Below are 19,941 nucleotides of genomic sequence, written 5' to 3'. Positions count from 1 at the left end.
GAAACGGAGAGCACCTTTGCCGACCGGTTAGAAACTGCCGCGTTTCGGTGCACGGCAGTGTTCTCCGAACAATCCCTCGCGCACTACTTCGTGCGGGGACTCGCACCTGCGACCCGTGCCGCAGTTTCCGAGACCGTTCAGCGGCTGCCAAGCAGCCAGAAGACCGATCTACCGACTATCCGCCGCATCGCCACGGCGGAAGGGACTACGTACCGCGCCCGGCGCGGGTTACCTCTGCCGGACCCGAAACCGGCAGGGAAGGCTGGCAGGACTACGAAGTCCGCCGCAACAAGTTCGCCCGCTTCTACCCTCCATGTCGGGGAGGATGAGTGGCAGGCTGACCCTGTCCTCATTACGCAAGGAACGGGGCCCGTGGGAGGACGACCTCCCACGCCGATGTCGACCGGAACGACATCCAGTTACGCGACCGCCTTCGCGCACACTCCAAGAGTGGCAGGGGTACGGACCCCCGGGTCGCAGAGCTCGACATCTCGAATCGAGAGGCAGGAGCCGAAGCCCCTCGCGTACCCCTCCTCACCGATGAGGAGGCGCGTCACGCGGCGACCTTCGCCTCAACGGATGGCAGCGCGTATGTGTGCTGGCTGTGCCGTACGTACGGGCACGCCATGTACGCCTGCCCGTTCCTGTCGCCGGAACAACGTATGTTCACGGCATACAGGAACTACCGATACCAGATGGAGACGCGCCCCGGTGCGCGTAACCTCCTCCGGCAGTCGGTCAGCGAAGGCCGTCCCCCGCGTCAAGGTTTCCCGAATCGTTCGGGTGGGGGCGCACGCTTCGCCCCACGTGGAGGTGGGTATCGCCGTAACGAACTCCATCGTCGTGATCGACCCGAATACCGCCAGGCGGACACAAGGTATCCCCGTCAAGGAAGGGGAGGTGACCGGGACCGTTCTCGGTTACCCCAACAGGTACAGAATGCGATCATGTACTTGCAAGATTGGGTAGAGGGTCCGCATCCCCTACCCGAGGAGGGTCACGAAGGAGAACCGGTTCTCCCTGTCCCCCATATCCTGCGACGTCCCGACGTCGCGGGTCAAGGTCAAGAAGTACCCGAATACTTCGCCGATAATGTGGTGCCGCAGTGGGTGAGACGTCCCGACCCACGGGGCCGAGGAGCGGAAGAAGACCTGGCCGCCGATAGCCAGGAAGGTAGCTCCAATAGCACCGGTAGTTCGAAAAAAGGGTAAAGACGGTTACGTCCACGCGGTCGCGTGAGCCGTCTTGTCCCCACGAACTCGACCGGTCCCCACGTGCTCGCCTAGGTCACGGGGGGTATTGTCCGATAATACACCCCTCGCCACCAGAAGCGAGCACGGTAGCCCCTTCAATGCCGATACAGGGGGGAGCGAACGTCGAGGCCTCCGTAAGCCCGATGTTAGAAGAAGACAGCACCGGGACGCCCGTAATCCCGGTGATGGGTAAGGAAAAGGACGGGAGTACCGACGGCCGAAAAGAATCGGTCGACCTCCAGACTCCTGTGAGGCCCAGGGAGCCGACGAAATGTCCGCCACGTACGGACTGAAGCACCCGAGGGGGCATCACTGAGACGCGGACGCCGCACGACTCGGGCAGAAGGAAACGCAGGAGGGGCCAGACCCAAAGGCGACGACCTCGGCGGAACGATCTCGCCGAGCGGGTCGCACCTAAGATGGTCGACGGCATCGTATGCCTCATGACGTCCAAGATATATAACGTCCTTGGCTCCGTGGCCACCGAAGGTAACGCGTTCAAGCCCCACACGATCGCAGTCGATACGTGTTCGGGCTACAACTTAGTGAGGAAAACCGACCTCCCTCCCGACTGGGCCCGCTTCGTAATACGGGACGCGCCATTACCCCGACTGGCTGGCGCGAACAGTAACCCGCTTCGACTTACGGCGATCGTCCGCCTTGCAGTCCGTTTGCGGAACACGACGTTCCGTATACCGTTCGTGGTGGCGGAACAGCTTGCCGTTCCCGTTCTTCTCGGCACGGCGTTCATCGATACCCACGTACGTAGCATCGACATCGACGGACAGAAGCTCGAACTCCGACACGGTGGCTCCGTGGCCATCGTCGACGGAAAGGGAGAGCCGACTCCCCCCACAAGGCGACACGGACGCCAAACGAGCCGGCCGGATGTACGGGATGAGGCCCCGCAAGCGATCCGAATCGCCCGCTGGGTTACCATCCCCGCGATGTCGCAAGCCCAAGTGCGCGTCACCACCGCCGGGAGGGGCCTCGTGTTCCTGGAACCAAAGCCCTCACTCCAATACCGACATGGAGTGAGGTTGACGAATGGTGTCGCAGAGGTTCTGCCGAATCAGACCTTCGACGTCATCGTCGCGAACTTTTCGCGACGGGAGAGGCGGCTTCCGAAGCACACCGTCGTGGGATACGCGAAGCGCAACCCCCTTGCGATCCTCACGCCCGAACGGAGGGTTGCTGAGGGGATCGCACACGCGCTACACCTGACCGACTTGACCGATCAAGTCGGGAAGGCCGGAGCTGGACGACCGAGCTCCGACGAGCGGACGACCGTCGTGAAGAAAGGGGTGGTCACGCACGAACGGCCACCTCAAGACCAACCGACGGCGGGGAGTACTGTACCCCCGCAGAAGAAGGATCCCGAAAATCCACCGATGGATTGGGAAAAAGAAATCGACTTGTCATACATCGACGACGACAAGCTCCGTGGCCACGTACTCGAGATGCTCCGTAAGCACTCGAGCTTGTGGAGCGGTGCGCTCGGAACTATACGAGCGACGGAACACCGCATTCCTCTCGAACCGGGAACGAAGCCGATACGTTCGATGCCCTACCGTAAGGGGCCCGCGATGCGCGAAATGGTCGCGAAGGAGGTAAACAAGATGTTGAACGCAGGGGTTATCGAACCCGCGAGCACCGAGTGGGCGTCCCCGGTGGTGCTCGTACCGAAGAAAGACGGATCCCTTCGGTTTTGCGTGGACTACCGGCGTCTAAACGCGAAGACCGCAGCGGACTCGTATCCGCTGCCTCGGATGGACGACTGCATCGACTCGCTTGGAGACGCAGCCGTCTTCACCACGTTGGACTGCAATTCCGGTTATTGGCAGATCCCGGTCGCTCCGGAAGACCGGGATAAGACCACGTTTACTACGCACATGGGCACGTTTCGCCACTTGCGCATGCCGTTCGGACTAAAAGGGGCACCGGCCACCTTCCAACGCGCACTCGACATCATCCTATCTGGCGTACGTTGGCAAATATGCCTCGTGTACCTGGATGATGTCATCGTGTTCTCACGTACGCACGGAGAACACGGGAAGCATCTCGACATTGTCTTGAGCTTGCTGCGGAGTGCCGGAATCTCCCTCAAGCTCAAGAAGTGTAGCTTCTTTCAACCGAAGGTACACTACCTGGGGCACGTCATTTCCCCAGGTAAGTTAAGTGTGGCCGATACGGCGGCCGACGCCTTCAAGACCTTCACATTTCCGAGGACGCTGACGCAAGTGCGGTCGTTCCTCGGGGCGTGCAACGTATACCGCCGATTCGTTAAGGGGTTCGCGAAGATAGCCCGTCCTCTGACCGACATGACGCGTAAGGATTCGGATCCTGACTTCTACAACCCTACGGAGGCGCAACGGGAGGCGTTCGAGAACCTCAAGAAGTCCATGATCGCTCCGCCGATCCTCGCACTTCCGCGGTGCGGCCGTCCGTACCTGATCGACACGGATGCGAGCGCCTACCAGTTGGGCTGCACGTTGCTCCAAGAGCACGACCAGCCAAACGATTGGCGCCCCGTAGGCTATTGGTCCTACTCGCTGAACGACAGCGAGCGCAACTACAGCGCCACGGAACGTGAGTGCTTCGCCGTAGTGTGGGCCGTCCGCACACTACGGCCGTACGTTGAAGGCACGAAGTTCACCGTCCGGACGGATCATGACGCGCTGAGGTGGCTCATGTCCCTCACGGAGAGTTCCGGAAGGCTCACTCGGTGGCGGCTACGTCTGGCTGAATACGATTTCACCATCCAGTACCGCCCCGGGCGCGTGCACCAAGTACCGGACGCCTTGTCACGCCTCGTGTCGCCAAGAGTCGCCGGCGACCCCCGCCCGGCCATCGAAGTGGATGACGACATCCCCACCTTCGACGCGGGTACGGCCGTTCGAGACGTATCGAACGAGCTCGCGGACCACGTCTGTACCGAAAATTGCGACCACGAGGTCGAACACGTCTTCGCGACGACGCGAAGCCAAGCTGGGCCACGAAGAAGGTCGCACGTCCGAACGCGCAACGAACCAAGGGGCGACGACGAAGCCCCCGTTCTCCAAGGACCCAGTCCGTTCTGGGAGGAGAACGACGAGTTCGACGCCGTTGATCTCGAACTCGCCGAAGAACCCGAAGTCGGGGCGCCCGCCTCCGCGGTCGCTCCTCCGCAGGACGACCTACCGGCCCCTCTTACGTTTGAGGAGATCGCCGAGGAGCAACGCGTGGATGACTTCTGCCAAACCGTTTTGGCACGACAGTCAGAGTCCCGGGACTCCGCGTTCTTCGAGGACCACCAGGGGGTGCTCAAGCGGAGACACCCCTTCGACCCTGATATCGTACAGGTGGTGGTACCTCGGACGCTCCGCGCCAGGCTCCTTCGCCTGTGCCACAACCCGGCCATAGCGGGACACCCGGGCCAGAACCGTATGTACTACGCGCTACGTCGCGAGTACTACTGGCCCCATCTCGCCGCAGATGTCGCCGCTACGGTGCGGGGGTGTCGGACGTGCGCGATGAACCGGGTTAAGTTGCGGAAACACCTCAACCGTTTGAGGTTGTTCCCGGCAACTCGGCCGCTCGAGAGCCTGGCTATCGACATTCTGGGTCCGCTCCCCAAGACGAAGGCAGGAAAAAGGTTCCTGCTCGTAATTACCAACCGCTTCACTAAGCTTACGCAGGTCGTCGCGCTACGTACGATTACCGCATACGCCGTCGCAGTCGCGTTTTGCGACGCCTGGGTATTTAAGTACGGCGTCCCGCGCACGTTACTGTCGGATAATGGACCGCAGTTCAACGCCAAGTTCTTCCACAGCACGTGCCGGGTTCTCGGGATTACGAACCTATATACGTCGGCATACCATCCGCAGACGAACGGACAAGTCGAGCGATACAACCGGACGATCGCCTCAATGCTGCGCAACTACGTAGGCGAGCACCAAGACGACTGGGATGTGTACGTGGGGCCGCTTACGTATGCGTACAACTCCCACGTACATCGCACCACACGCACCACGCCGTTTGAGCTCGTGCTCAGCAGGCCACCGCCAGAGTTCTCCCTTCGAAGAGTCGATGATGGCGTTCCCCCTGCCGACAGGGGGAATCAGCGAGCTGAGTTCCTAAAAACGCTGGACGATACGATACAAAAAGCCTACGGAAGCTTGCGTCGGACCCAAGCACGATACAAACGCGACTTCGACAAGCGCGTTCGAAGAATTGACGCACGTCTTAAGCCCGGGAATTACGTGTACCTGAACCCCTCCGATGGGGGGAAGACGTCGAACAAACTCGCATCACCGGCAGTCGGACCGTACCGAGTGCTCGCGAATGACAAACGCACCATCACGATCGACCGCGATGGTGTGACCGAGCGCGTCTCCGCAGACCGCTGCGTGTACTCACCCCCACCGGCGAACGAGCCTCGGGCGAGCACGACTACACCCAGTGACCTTGCCGTCAAGGCCAGGGAGGGGGCGCAGTTCGCAGTAGAACGGCTGCTCAAGCACCGGGTCATGGAGGATGGAACTCCGGAGTTTCTCATCAAGTGGGCGGATTACGACACGCCCACCTGGACCGCGCGGACTCACGTCCCAGAAGAGCTCGTGTCTCGCTACGCGAAACGACTTCGAGTGCGCACCGGTAGGGACCTCGTTTCGGACCTGAACGCGGACGTTCGGTCTTGAGGAAGGGGCCCTCAACCGTTCCGTTACGGCTAAAATCAACCGTTTCGTTACGGTTATATCAGTCTCGCGCAGTTGGAGACAGGGCGGCGTAAGAAGGAACAGACCCACGTATGATCGCTGACAAACTTGGGCCATAGCCAAAAGTCAAAACGTATGTGGCAACGAAGATCCGGGGATACGACTTCATACCAGCTGCTGGCATCCGAAAACGCAGTACGGATCGCGCCACGAACAGCCAGGCGAAGGAACCGGACGGTACGGACTGTCTGGAAGAGGAGAGACCCCTGTCGGAATCACGACACCCGAGCCGGACGAGACAATTCGCGGGGAAGCCAATCACGCCCTTTCGAGCTGAGGGGCGGAACGGGAACCTCCCCCCCCCCAGCACATGCAATGGTCGGAACCTGTGCCCATATACACACAAGACCACCACGGTAGGGCGCGCCGCAACCAAACTGCAAGTCACGACCACTGTAGTATGCCCGTACACGGAGACCGTGCGCGCGTTGAAAAAAACGGGAAGAAAATAAGCGCTGAAGGGCACAGCACGCCGCTCACGCGCACGACAGTGAGCACGGGCCCTGGCGTCAATCCGCCACCGCACGCCCAAAATATATCAGAAAAATTAGCCCCTCCTTGGACGTGGACACGTGCCGAGCGTCCACACGACTTGCCCGGGCGGCACGCCACTAACACAAGTCAGCAACGCTGAAAACGCGTACGGTTGCAAACAGGTGCATTACCCCCTCGGTATGCCGCCCGAGGCATGCGTCGAAAGCCACACGCAAAGCGACCAGCGAGAGAACGCACCGGTTCCTGCCCCCGAAGGCGAGAGACTGACGCGCGAAGCGGAGGTCCGGGATGCGAGGGACAGGAGGATTCCGTGGGAGTGGCCGGCGAGCCAACGCAACTACGCACAAACGCATGAGTAATGATTCGCGAGCTCCGACTTCACGGGGACCTCCCCACTCACTCCCTCAATCGACAAAGTAAGCGGGAGCCTCCCCCGCTCCCCCCCCGAAAGGCACAGAGCACCGCCCGCACTCGGAGTGCGCGGTCCACCACGAGGGCCAGAGGGATGCAACGTGGTCGGGGAAGGACGCGATCGAGAAAGACAACCGCACGAAGAGGAGCAACAGGGCTTGGGGCAGAACGAACCGAAACCCCCGGCCCCACGAACGGAAGGCATGGGTGGTGTCTGGGCGAGAAGGGGAGCACATACGGACTCGCTCCCTGCCCCACGATACAGAAGCTGGACTGAAGACGGAAAGGTGCTAGGGAGGACGTCCCGCTCCCCCTACACGTGAAGCACCCTGCTTCGCTCCGTACGACCGGAGGAAGGAGGTGCAACTCCGCAGGGTGAACGCGACCCCCCTCAATGCAGCATGGAACATGGTCAGAAGAGGACGACGTCCTCTACTCGTGCTGTCCCCAAGCTGGCGCGCCGACGAGAATGTCCCCTACGCGAAGGTGCGAGGGCCCAACGCCCCCGCCGTGCGCGAGGACGAGAAGGAAAGGGGTCGGTGCGTCCCCGGTCACTACCAAACAATAGTGTAAGGCGCGACCGCAGACGCGTCCGAGGGATATGGACAACGGGCGGCAAACGTATGCCACATACCCGAAAGCACCGGGGCCGGCGTACGGTAGCCGACCATACGGATTGCCCAAGTGGCGGCAAGAACACCGCTGAGGGGGGCCATGGACCGGATGCATCCGTCCCCCTCCGCGATGTGAGGCGTTGCACGAGACGACGAGGTCACCACGCGCGGCATGCCGCCGTAGCAGGGCACCAGACACCACCCAGGGCGGATTGGAGAGCGTCGAGGTCGGTAGTAGAAGCGTCAAGGGGTATGGAGTGGTCCCTGCCACCTGAGGGGTTGGACGACCAACCTATCCCACCGACACCAAACGGCGCGGGCTCCCACGCGACAGCAATGCAAAAGGCGGAATGGCTCGCCTCCCCGTCGCTCCCGGTCACGCGCACGGGCACGTGACGCGGACAATACACACATGCCCCGGGTGTGGCGAGCGCCACGGCCTGGCACGACGGACGCACGGGGGGAAACGGGTACTGTACCCTCTACCACCTCCCTCCCCGTCGAGTGGTTCGGACGCCACCACTCCGCAGAGAGCGCCTCGATCGGTGAGCCACGCATGCCCCGGAGCAGCCCGCGTGTAGCTGAATCAGACGCTGGAGGACGCCCTGCTCACGTGAGCCGGAGTCCTCCAAACCCCCAGAGGACCGCCGTACGGAAAGCAAAGCGGACGAGTATAGAAGTTGCCCTAGCGGCTTTACGGAGATTGGAACGATCAGAAAGGCAGAAGCACCGCGCGACGAAGGACGGCGTTAGACTAGCGGCTCGTACCGCCAGGAGGAGCCCCTGGCCCCCGAACGTAATCACGCTGGGGACAGTAACTCGGATGGCAAGGCAGCTCCGTTTCCACCTCGTCCAAGGGTGGCATAGCCACTTCACGTTGACGGGACCAAGGACGTTCCGGCCCCGTCGGGTCGGAAGGGGGGACGTACCCCACGCCTTCATAGGGGTCTCGGAGAGGCTGACGCGGCGCCGAGGTCGGCGGAGGATGAGAAGACGAGCCCACGCGGAGGGACCGGAGCTCGTCACGCTCACGTCGGTACCGATCCCGCTCCGCACTGGCGCGTTCCAGGCAGCTGGCTTGGTTAAGGGAGGTCGTACGTAGACCCTCCAGTTCGCTCTGCGCCCGCTGTAGCTGCGAGGAGAGGGCAGCCCGTTCCGATACAAGGCGACGCGCCTCGGCACTACGAGCCAAGTACCACGCTGCCAAAGTGCCGAGCAATCCATCGACCCGCCACGTACGGCCTGTCGAGCTCCCCAACGCCCGAGCAAGGTCAGGAACGGCCCTGACTTCCTCCGGCGTTAAGGTGAGGTGCTGGACGGGACCTTCCCTTGCGAAGGGCCCTCCGGTTGTGCTCAGAGGAGGAAGAGGCGGCGCAATGGACCCCGTCGTAGCACCGTAATTTGCGTCGGACGTGAGCGGAGTGCGAAAAGGATTCGACCCACCGAACGGAGTCACCCGAGTCTCGCTATCAAGGTCCCTATATCGCTTCCTCCGGGCTTCCCGAGCCGCGGATCCCACGCCGCCACCACGGGTGTGGCCACCGCCGGATTGATTGGGGCGGGCCACGAAAGTGTCTGCACGCACGTCGTACGCCAGGAACACGCTTCGGATTCCGGTAGTGTAATCTGTCCAAGAGCGTTGATGGCACTCTGCCTTGTCGAGGGACCGGTGCATCACGTCGAGCACGAAGGAATAAGACCACGGCACGTGCTGTGTGCCCTGCTCGAGCGGGTGCAACGGTACGTCGGGGAGCCCCGGAACGACCCTCCCGAGGAAGGACAGCACCGCACCGGGCTGTACGAAGACTCTTCCGTTGATGGAGATCTCGTTTACGAATGCGTTTCCAACGGACCAAGCCCACTCCCGCTCAACGTTATTGAGGAGGTCATCGCGTGCGGGATGTTGGGGGTCCTCACAAGCGAACCCGAAGTGTTTTAGAGCGAATGGGAGTAACACGTGTACTCCCAGGGACGGGAAAGCGTCCAGAATCGTTTCCGGTAATCCTGGGAAGTCGCTCTTCGATAAGCCTCGCTCGAACGAGGCCGACTGGAGGACGCGACCATCTTCCTCCCCCGCCTGACGATAAGCCGACCAGTCATGCGGAGCCACGGCGATGGAATGCAGCCGCATTAACGAACAGGCGGACTTCTGCAGAGCCGCCCGGGTCTTAGAGTATGCATACGGCCGGGGGCTCACGTACAACCCCGGCACTTCGGCAAGGACAAATCGTCGAGGCGCACGGGGGCCGGGGTGGAACAAGTACACCGCCATGCGGTCGACGTATTCCACCTCCCCTAAACTGTACGCGAACGTCCGATCACTCGGAATCTCGTCCGGTAGCTGATATGGAGCGCCGCTCCCCTCGCCCAGCAAACGTGCCAAGGCGAGCGAGGCCTCGTCGGCCAGTCCCTCCTCGTATATTGTGCGAATACGTAACAAGTCGGGACGAACTTGCGTCATCGAGAGGATGTCGCCGACGGTGATTCCGGACCGGGCGTGACGACGCCACGCATACCTCAGACGGCTGAGAGGTAGAGGCGTCGACCGCTCGAGCGGCACACCTAACCACAACGTAGTGGTTGCTGCGGCCTCTTGATCGAGGCCACCACTATCCCGAGTCGACTCGGGAAGAGCCCCAGGACGCCGACAACTCCCACAAGCCCCGTAAGAGCCCGGGACCGCCCTGTACGCCTCACTCCCGCGTACCGACGCCGATGCTTCGCGAGGCTGCTCACCCCCAACGGGGCCTGACTCGTGCCAGGCCCGCTCGACGCCTCCGACCGCGTCCCTCGGACCTCCGCGGCGAACAGCACCCTCGACGGGCGGGTCGGACTGTGGCGTGATCACGGGGGCAGCGAGGGCAACGACACCCAGCTCCGCGGACAATGTGGATTCGCGGGAGCGGCGCCCCTGTTGGAACGGAGGCAGGGACGTCGCCGCGCGTACAGTAGGCGCAGCATGATTCGGAGGACGCCCGCCTCTCGGCGCGACCTCGGCAATCGGGTACGTATTCGTGGTGGCCGGGGCGGAAGAACGGGGGTCGGTGCCACCGTCCGGCAAAGGACGGTGAATGACAGGCACCGACGTCAGCGGATCCGACATGACGGAGAGATCAATGGACGTCGCGACGAAAGCAGCGCGGAGAGGCGGTGAAACCGCCACGCGGAACGGGAACTCCAAGCGGAGGAAGCCGTCTGATCGCGGGGCCCAAGGGGAGAGGCGCAAGGCAGATAGGGAGAGACGATCGGTTAGCAAGCGCACGACCGCGCGTCGCGATGAAGAGGATAAGGACCACTGGACGCGGTCGTGAGGGCTAAGAGGAAGGCGCGTGATATCTACAAGCTCGGGCATTTCCACTCCCGTCAAGCACGTGTGGACGTGGACGTCCACGCTTGAAGGGCGGGTGGTGTAGTATAACTACCAAAAGGATTAGATTAGAAATTGGATCCGGCTCTGTAAGGTACGGACCTTACAGAGGGCCTGTACCACACGTGTAGGGGCGCACGCGCCCCCACGTGTACCATACGTGTACGACGCGTATACAGTCAGCCCTGTCCGCTGACAGTGCCGACTACTGTAGTACCGCATAGTACAGTACGTACTGTACTAAGTTACGATAGACTAATTGTATATTAAATAACGGAGCGGACCGGCGGCGGCGAAGGGGACAAGCACGGACTTGTCCACGACCTACCGCCTAGGTCTGACTGCCAGCTTATCCTAAGGAAGCTTCCGTTAGCTACCCTAAGGCGAGACCGAGCGCGGGTAGAGGACGCGCGAGCACGCGAGCGAGCCTAGATCCACCTCCGCCCGTCAGCGCTGGAACGTAACCCAGCGCTGCTCCGGGGCGTCGAGGCGTAGATCGGCCCGCGCGTGTGCGCGTCCTCCCCCCGATCCCGCTCTACCACGCTACCCGGGCCCGTGCTCCGGTTTCGTTAGCTGGTCCGACTTCCCCCGTCTTCTCGTACGTACGGGTCTTCCAGGACTAAGCATACACCCCTATCCGTTTAGGGGTGTTTATGCTACAGGATCCACTTCCACATATCTCAAATCCCAGTTGTTTTCCTCGGCATGTCCTTCCAGTGCAGATAAAGGCAAAGACCTCATGCTCCGTTGCTTTTTAGGATCATTTCAAGATAGGTCTTCGCTGAGTCGCCACACGAGACCTAGAAATGCCGATTGCATCGCCTTGATGTCTAGGTCGCTATCATTGGGGACGTGTTCTTGTAGAAACTTCTGGCGTGTGTTTAGTCTTGCGATTAATCGCAGGTTGTCGGGGTGATTCATGGCCTTGTCCGGTGCGAGATGCATACTGGCCTCTCGTCCACCGGAGGGATGCGGATTACAAACTGATGCAACGCGGACCCCATAAGCTGTGTGTGTTCGTAGTGGCGCTAAGGTAACCATGTTGGCCGTAACATTCATGTCTGTACTCGCTTTAGCAATCCCCAGAACTGCATGCCTCGTGCTGTGGTTAATGTTGTCAATCATAGCCACAGCGAAGCGATGAACCCGAATGTCTGTCAGGAACCCGTCCTTGGACTCCCCCCAAGGTTTTACCCTTTACCTCCTCATCCTCAGAGCTGTTTCCGGGTGCAAACCAATCCGCAGTGTATTCAGAATTGAACCCAAAAGTTTTGTCTCTGTCGTTATACCCGCGATAGTTGGAGCAACAGTAATTGGACCTGCAGACATGCCCTTGGTCTTAAATCTTGGCCCCACTGCGAGATCAATATTAAAGAAACTGCTAACTGTGAGATGAAAGTCGCCATCTGTAATTTGTTTCGGAGATGGTACCACATCCAAATTGTTAGAGAGAGGCCACATATTTTTCAATGGAACTCCAATCATCCTTGTCTCCGTTTGAGCGTTTTTCAACCTGCGATCGGATATTATCTTCTAAACTGTGCTCAGCCAAAGATTTAGAGGAATGGACAAGACTTATTCCGTAAGGTTGCAGGTCAATTCATTGTAAGAGAAACGTTTAACTTTAAACCTTAGCTCAACTTCTACAAACTATAAACGCTCTTCAGATATATTCACTTGTTTTAGAAGGTTTGTAGACGAGTGAACAGGGATATCTAGCTGAAGCCTTGCTTCATCCGCAGATAAAAGCAATTTATGGCCCCGCCCAGATTATCTTCTAAGAGTTATTCCACGCGTTAGGAGTACTAGGCATCAGCACAACCGAAGTGTCCGGGAATCCAGAGGGATTGTAAGAGATTGCCAACCTTGTCCCCCAACAGTGATACTGTTGTCTTTCACGGTGTTCCAGTAGACAGCCTCAACCCCTGAGAGTAACAGAGTATGAGATTCAGATTCTTTGAGAATGTATGACATTTTGTGGAATGTGTCCCGAACAGCTGGATTGGGAATAGAAGACAGCGATGGTTGGTCCAACTTTGGAGACAATTTTTGTCCTGCCTTCCTTATAAGGAAGACAGGACAAAAATTGTCTTCGATGTGTACAAAATACATACAGCTTGAGCAAAGCCTCTGCCTGACCTATGCGCCTAATCGCAATTTCCCTTCTGTAAATGTATGCAACGCCTAATCCGCTATGTATCTTTCATCTATATCTTGGGGGTTGCGAAAGTTGTAGCCTCTTCCCGTGCTTCGAGGGGCAGTTGGGAGGTAGGCAAGTGTTTTCGAGCTGGCTCTGAAGATCTACCATTATCCCTTCCATGATATGAATATGCTTGTTGCAGGCCTTCAACGTATATCTGCTCTCAGTGAGGGTCTAAATGTGAGCCACGTCCCATGCAGTCTTCTGTTGTAAAGCAGAACCAAAAAAAGATCGTTGCTCCAGCTGACAGACTCGTTCAAGAAACTGGGGATGTATGAGATATTTTCACGCACATTGCACCGCCATAAAGTTCTCACATATGTAATATTTTTGAAGGGATGGTTCATTTGTCGGGAAGTTTTCTTTCTATAATAGCCAAATACGTGCTTTCCATGATTGGTGACCCTTGAGAACTTTGGTCTTCTTCTGTTTATGTTTCTGATGAATTGTGGACATCAGGCCTCAGTCTTTTTCGCACTTCCCACACATGTCCAATATGGTACTGCGAAGGTCCATACCCAAACTTTTCAGTTCTTGTTTTGCCATTTGGGAAGGGTTCATGCACACCTCCTCATGGCCAGAAATTGCACACAGAGTTTCCATATTAATGGAAGCCCGACTGTCTATAATAGGGCCGTTTTGCTTTGTGAACTTTGTGCACCAGTTTTGCTCCGCCATAAAATAAAAAGTGGCTGCACAGCCTGTGCAATGGCGGCCGTGAGAAGAATTAGAGCTGGGGCTCTGAGTGATCTGAGGGGCATGGTGTTGCAAGGAATGGCTCGAGACAACTCCGTCGTCTGTATTTTGCGGAATCGGCGATAATAGTTTGGTTTGTAATTCTTTCATCCTTGTTTTAGCGTGGCACAGGGCGTGCCCCGAACCATTAAGTGAGGAAGAAACGAGTTCGAAGTTTTTGGCGCCGTCGAGGACGAAAATACCCTGGTGGTGGTCGAAAAGGTGACATTTGCGAAAGTGTGTGTTCAAAAAAGGCGGGACACTCGGCATCATTTTATTTGCAATTAGTATTTCGATTTCCACCTTGCTTGGCATTTGTTTCCGGACTGTTTATGTATTTCAAATGCTCTTTTCTTTTTATTTCTAACTTCACGCGTAAACGTGTACTTCACGTCCACGGAAGTATTTAAATTCTATAACTAAAATATCGGAAATAAAATTTCTGCATCGCTGTATTTCTGTTTCGCATTTTTATAAAAAAATCACTTGTTAATTTGAGAAATTCTTTATGCGTAATCCCGAAGCTGGACTGAATGGCCGCCATACGACACAGTAAGGCATGTCTTACAGAACGCTGGCATGACCGAGGCACCTTCCATACCACTTTTTTTAATTCGCATCTCTGGCTGCATCTAAATCGTTTTCGTATTACATTTAATAGTTAATGGAGGATTCCTGGAGGGCAGGTACCACATGCAGCATTCTGCTCTGCCACAAATGAATGATGCAGAGCGCAACGAAGCTGCAAGTGCAGCGAGCATTGCCGATACGGCACCTCCAAGTGTGGAGAACCACTGCGCATCAACTGACGCACCGGGTACAGACAGTACACAGAAAGACGGTCGTGTAGCACAGGGCGAGGCAAGCAAACTGCAAAAGCTTCGACGTTCAAAACTGGAATGGCTTCAGAGGCAGAAAAGTTTCGACACAGGAATGGAGGGCACGGCTTCTGCCTTGGTACGGCCGCTGTCTGTGACGACGACAGAAGAATCAGGGCCGGGTCCATCTGAAGAAGCAACTCCAAGAGCTTCACAGGACCGTGTACTCACTAACCCAGCTTCCAGAGGCTCCGCACTACAGAAGCGACCTACTCGGGAGCGGCAGCAGAAGGCGTGCCGGGCTCTAGAGAGAAAGCTCAAAGGTGCGAGAAAACGTGCCTCAAACGCAGCGGCAGAAGCTGCGAATGGTTCCCCGGCTGCCTTGAAGAGCTTGCCAAAGCTACAGAAGGCTGTCGAAAAGAGGACCCGTCAACTTCACGAGGCGCGGCATCAGAACTCGGGGGAAGAACCTGCAAATGTGAATAGTAACAGAACATCCGATGGCGACGACAAGCTCACCAGAAGGAAAGGTGCAGAAACAATGAAGTCTGAAGGCGAAGTCGTGCTTGGCAAGTCGAATGCTTCTTCGACAACCCCGCCAATTCTGCAGCCTGGTACAGCGGGGAACTCCTCTAAACGGAGTTTCCCGGGAGAGCAAGTACAGAGAACCAGAAATAGTTCTAGTCGTGCAGGTGCGAACACATCGCTATCGCTGCGTTCAGATCCACATATGGATTCAGTCACTCGGCTTACCACTCTGCACAAAGAGCTCGAGAATGCTGTCGGGTTGTGGGCCGGTGGGGTAAATAAGGGTGGTATGCAGAGGGTTCGCTTTCAACAAGATGGTGAGGAGAATGACTGGGCATTTGTTGATGATGGGGACATTAAGGACTTCAACGACCGAATCCCAGAGATGGCATTGCGGTTTCCATTTGAGCTTGATGACTTCCAGAAGCGCGCTATTTTGCACGTTGAGCAGAGGAACAGTGTTTTTGTTGCTGCCCACACAAGTGCAGGCAAGACGGTTGTTGCAGAATACGCGATTGCCCTTGCGGCGGAGCTTGGCTCTAAAGTGTTTTACACAAGCCCGATTAAGACATTGAGCAACCAAAAGCTTCGTGATTTTCGAGGGAAGTTTAAGGATGTGGGGCTTGTCACCGGCGATGTTAGCATCAACGATGATGCGCAGTGTGTCATTATGACAACAGAAATCCTGCGTTCAATGCTGTACCGGGGTGCAGACGTAATTCGCGACCTTATGTTTGTCATTTTCGACGAAGTTCAGTTCCTGAACGACGAAGAACGAGGAGTTGTTTGGGAAGAAAGCATTATCATGTTACCGCCACATGTCAGTATTATTATGCTAAGTGCAACAGTTCCGAATGCTTTAGAATTTGCTTCTTGGGTAGGAAAAACAAAAGAACGGAAAGTTGCTGTAGTTTCTTCACCGAAGAGACCCGTTCCTTTACAGCACGCATGGCTACATCGCAAGGCAGGGGATCCTAACGAAGTGACAGAAGCTGTTTTGCTTCATGAAGGCGGGTCGTTTTTGATGAACAACTACGTCGCAGCTCTGCGCAGTTGCAAAATGAAAGACAGCAGAGAACAGAAGGCAAAGAAATCAAAGTCCAAGTCTGCATCGACCAAGAAAGCGAGAATGAGTGTGGAGCAGGCCAAAGACGAGAAGACAAAGGATGGTGCGGGACAGGACCACAAGCTCACGGAGAAGGAAGCCCATGACAGTTTGCGAATTGAAGGAAACCATGTTGTGTGGGGACGAAAGGACGCCGCAGAAACAAATGGAATGAACGAAGCCACGCAGGGCGCCGAGCAAGGTGATCAGGCTGAGGAGAGAAGGACAGGGAAAATGGCAACGAAAGGGGCATATCGGAACAAAGAGAAAAGAATGGATTTGAGGAACGAAGGACAAGGCCGAAATAGGTTGCCATCCATATGGACGCCGCTGGTTCGTTTCTTGGACAAGGCAGATCGAACACCGACTGTTGTGTTTTGCTTTTCTAAGAAGAAATGTGAAGTGGCAGTGGAGTCGTTGGAACACAGCGACCTGCTACCCAACACAGCTGACAAGGCGTTTGTGCACCAGTTTTTCAACAAGTCTATCACGAGCCTTAGAGAAGAAGACCGCGCTCTGCCCCAAGTTGAGCGAGTGAGAGCCAACTTGATGAGGGGTATATCCTCACATCACGCCGGTCTCCTTCCTCTGATAAAAGAGATTACAGAGATTCTGTTTTCGAAAGGACTGGTTAAAGTCTTGTTTGCGACCGAGACTTTTGCCATGGGAGTGAACATGCCCGCAAGAACGGTGGTTTTTGCAGCAATTCGCAAGCACGATGGACGCCGTTTTCGTTACTTAGAGTCTGGGGAATATACTCAAATGTCAGGTCGCGCAGGTCGTCGTGGATTAGACGCGGTAGGTCATGTGTACCTATTTTTCCCACCGGACGAACGCTTTCCAGATGTGAACCAGTTGCGTAAGGTAATGACGGGGACCCCTATTTCTCTTGCGTCTGCGTTTCGTCTGACCTACAACATGATCTTGAATGTGCTACGAGTTGACGAAATGCGAGTAGAGGAGATAATGAAGCAATCGTTTTCCGAGGCAGGAATGGGAGATAAGGCCAAAGACATTGCTTTGGTTCTTGCCGATGCCGGGAGCGCATTGGGGAAACTGGCTCTATCTACGACGGGAAATAAACCGACTATGCAGCAAGATACCAAAGATAAGAACGGAGATGGTACTTTGCAGGTCTACGTCGCGAAATTTAGCGAGTACTACGAGCTCAGCCAAAAGATGTTTCGAGAAGCCAACTACAGGTATTTGTTTCAGCGTGCGATCGTGCCCGGTCGGCTGGTGATCGTAGAAGTTCAGCCAGGGCTGTTATCTCTGGCGACAGTGTACTCAATTCCTGGATCCACCAAAAGATCTGGATCTGCCAGAAGATCACGGAGAATCACGCAAGATTCAGCCGTTTGGGTAGCAGCACTGACAGGAGTAGCCAAGTCGCGGCACGCAGCGAATCCAAAGTCGGTGCTATTTATTCCTGAACTGCAGCCTTTGCCAGACTCGACGGTGAACCATCCACAGATATGCACGAGTGATGGCCTTGTGGTCATGTTGGTGGAGATCATTGCGTCGAAGATTCTATACATCTGCAACGAATGCGATCCGTTAATAACCACAGCACGAGTGGATGAACAGGATAGGGCGTCGACGAGGTGGTATTTTTCTCGAAAAAGGGCACATGACGAAGGGCAAAGGGTGAACAAGTGGATGTGGAATTCGGCAAAGAAGACGTTGCATGCAAACGCAGTGTATGTACAGATGGTTGTATCAAGGTGGAGACGTAAGGAGCGGTCGGCAAATGTGCAAGCCGCGGATTGCTTCCCCGTGGAGATGTTTTGCGTAGGGACTGGGAGTGGGATGGAACCCGGAGACGCAGGATATACATCGCTGGTGGAAGAGCAGGTCAATCTTCGCACGCACTTCATTGAACTAGTTACAGATCGTAGGTTTGGCAAGGCGGTGACGGCTTGTGTGAGAGAGGATGGGTCTGTGCGCAGAATTGAAAGGATGGTACTCGAAGAAAAAATCAGCAGGCAGATGAGAGCTCTCAGGACGGCGTCTGACGAGGGAAATGAGCCGAGTTTGCTTCCCGAATACCTGAAACGGAGCGAGGTGCTGCAGAAGCTGAACTACGTGGACACTGACGGGTTGGGAGTGAAGATGAAGGGACGGTGTGCATGCGAGGTCTCTACGGCGGATTCTGTGGTTCTGACAGAAATCCTTCTGGATGGGGTTTTGGATGGGCTCGAGGAATCGGAGATTTGCTCTTTGTTATCCAGCCTCGTGTGCCGAAAGAAGAACGCGAGCGGTATCCACGACGGGGACGAGAAGCGGTATTCGGAAAAGTACTGCGAGGCAAAAGACAAGATGCGGGAAATCGTGCGAAAGGTGGGAAAAGTGCAAGAAGAATGCGGTGTGGCGCTGGAGTTTGACATTGCGAACGGCGGGGACGATTACGAAGCGGCGATATGCCGGTGGGATCTTGCGCAGGCGGTGTATGAGTGGGCCAGGGGGAAGCCGTTCTTCAGCTTGATGTCGTTGACTGAGCAGCAGGAAGGGGACGTGGTGGTGTGCGTGAAGCGGCTTTGCGAATTGCTGCGGGATGCGCAGAAGGTTGCCAAGGGGATCGGCAACGAGGACCTGGAGCACGTGCTCGAGGAGGCGGTGAGCTGCATCAGACGGGACGTGATTTTCAATGGTTCGCTGTACTATGAGAGCGCGACCGGGCGGGCGGAAGGGGAGGGGGCGCCTGAGGGTGAAGGCCGAGGGTGAGGTTGAGGTTGAGGTTGGGGGGCCTGAGGGGGCGGGGGAGGGCGAGGCGGAGGAAAGAAGTGCGGTGGAGGAAGTTGGGTAGCAACGGGGACGGCCGCGGTACAAAAGGGAGTCAACCTTGGGCTGTGTATATAACAGTAAATAGTGTTAAAGCAGTGTTCAAGTATAAAAAGTAAGGCACGAATGTATGTGTGGATGCGGACTGCGTTGCGTGGTAGTGAGCAGTTGAGGATCAGAGTGAAGAGGTGATGACATGATGCTCGACGGGTTGAAAACAAAAGCACGAGGCAACAAGTACTATACAGTAGGTACCCCTCAATAGTGCACCCTCGAGCCATCAGCTATAGATACGCACTACTGACAGCGCGAACTAATAAAGGTCCATCCGCAGGTCACAGCCCACCGGCCACAAACTGCTCCGATATGAGCATCTGACGTCGCTTCTTGCACGCTTGTTGGTGATAAGTCGGTGGTCGCGGTGGTCGCCATCGGTGGTCGGGGTGTTCGGTCGTGGTCGTCAACAGCAGCGCAGCGGTGTGCATCTACATCGGCATGGCTCCACGTGCACAGGTGTACACGTGGCAAGTGTTGTGACATCGCTGAAAGGGGTGCACTTTTGGCCATGTGCACATGTGCACTATTGAGGAGACCCCTGTACGTACAGTAGAGGGCGGTGGTTGTGCATGTTGGGCGCGCGCTCGGCACGGTCAAGTCGTTCACCGCCGCGTCTCGTGATCGGTGTCGACTTGCGTTGAAGGGGGGGGGGGGGGGGCGTCATTGGGGGGTTCCCTATCGGTGGTGGGGGTGTTGGGTGGTGGTCGTCAACAGCAGGGCAGCGGTGTGCATTTACATGGGCAGGGCTCCACGTGCACAGGTGTACACGTGGCAAGTGTTGTGACATCGCTAAAAGGGGTGCACTTTTGCCCATGTGCAC

The 19,941-nt window shown here is 56.8% G+C and overlaps 1 protein-coding gene; it reads left to right on the top strand.

Annotated features, from left to right (window-relative positions):
- Positions 1 to 14,525: 14,525 nt before the first annotated feature.
- On the top strand, positions 14,526 to 19,195 carry CHC_T00006061001 (hypothetical protein). XM_005717991.1 is given in 2 exon segments: positions 14,526 to 19,007; positions 19,008 to 19,195. 1 exon segment carries the CDS (start codon positions 14,526 to 14,528, stop codon positions 19,005 to 19,007), a length of 4,482 nt encoding a protein of 1,493 aa, XP_005718048.1. The 3' UTR covers positions 19,008 to 19,195.
- The last annotated feature ends 746 nt before the right edge of the window (positions 19,196 to 19,941 follow it).

This window comes from Chondrus crispus, genomic scaffold (assembly GCF_000350225.1).
Source record: "Chondrus crispus Stackhouse genomic scaffold, scaffold_34, whole genome shotgun sequence".
NCBI lineage: Eukaryota > Rhodophyta > Florideophyceae > Gigartinales > Gigartinaceae > Chondrus > Chondrus crispus.
The sequence above is the reverse complement of the archived record's forward strand: the minus strand, read 5'-3'. Positions and strand labels throughout refer to the sequence as shown.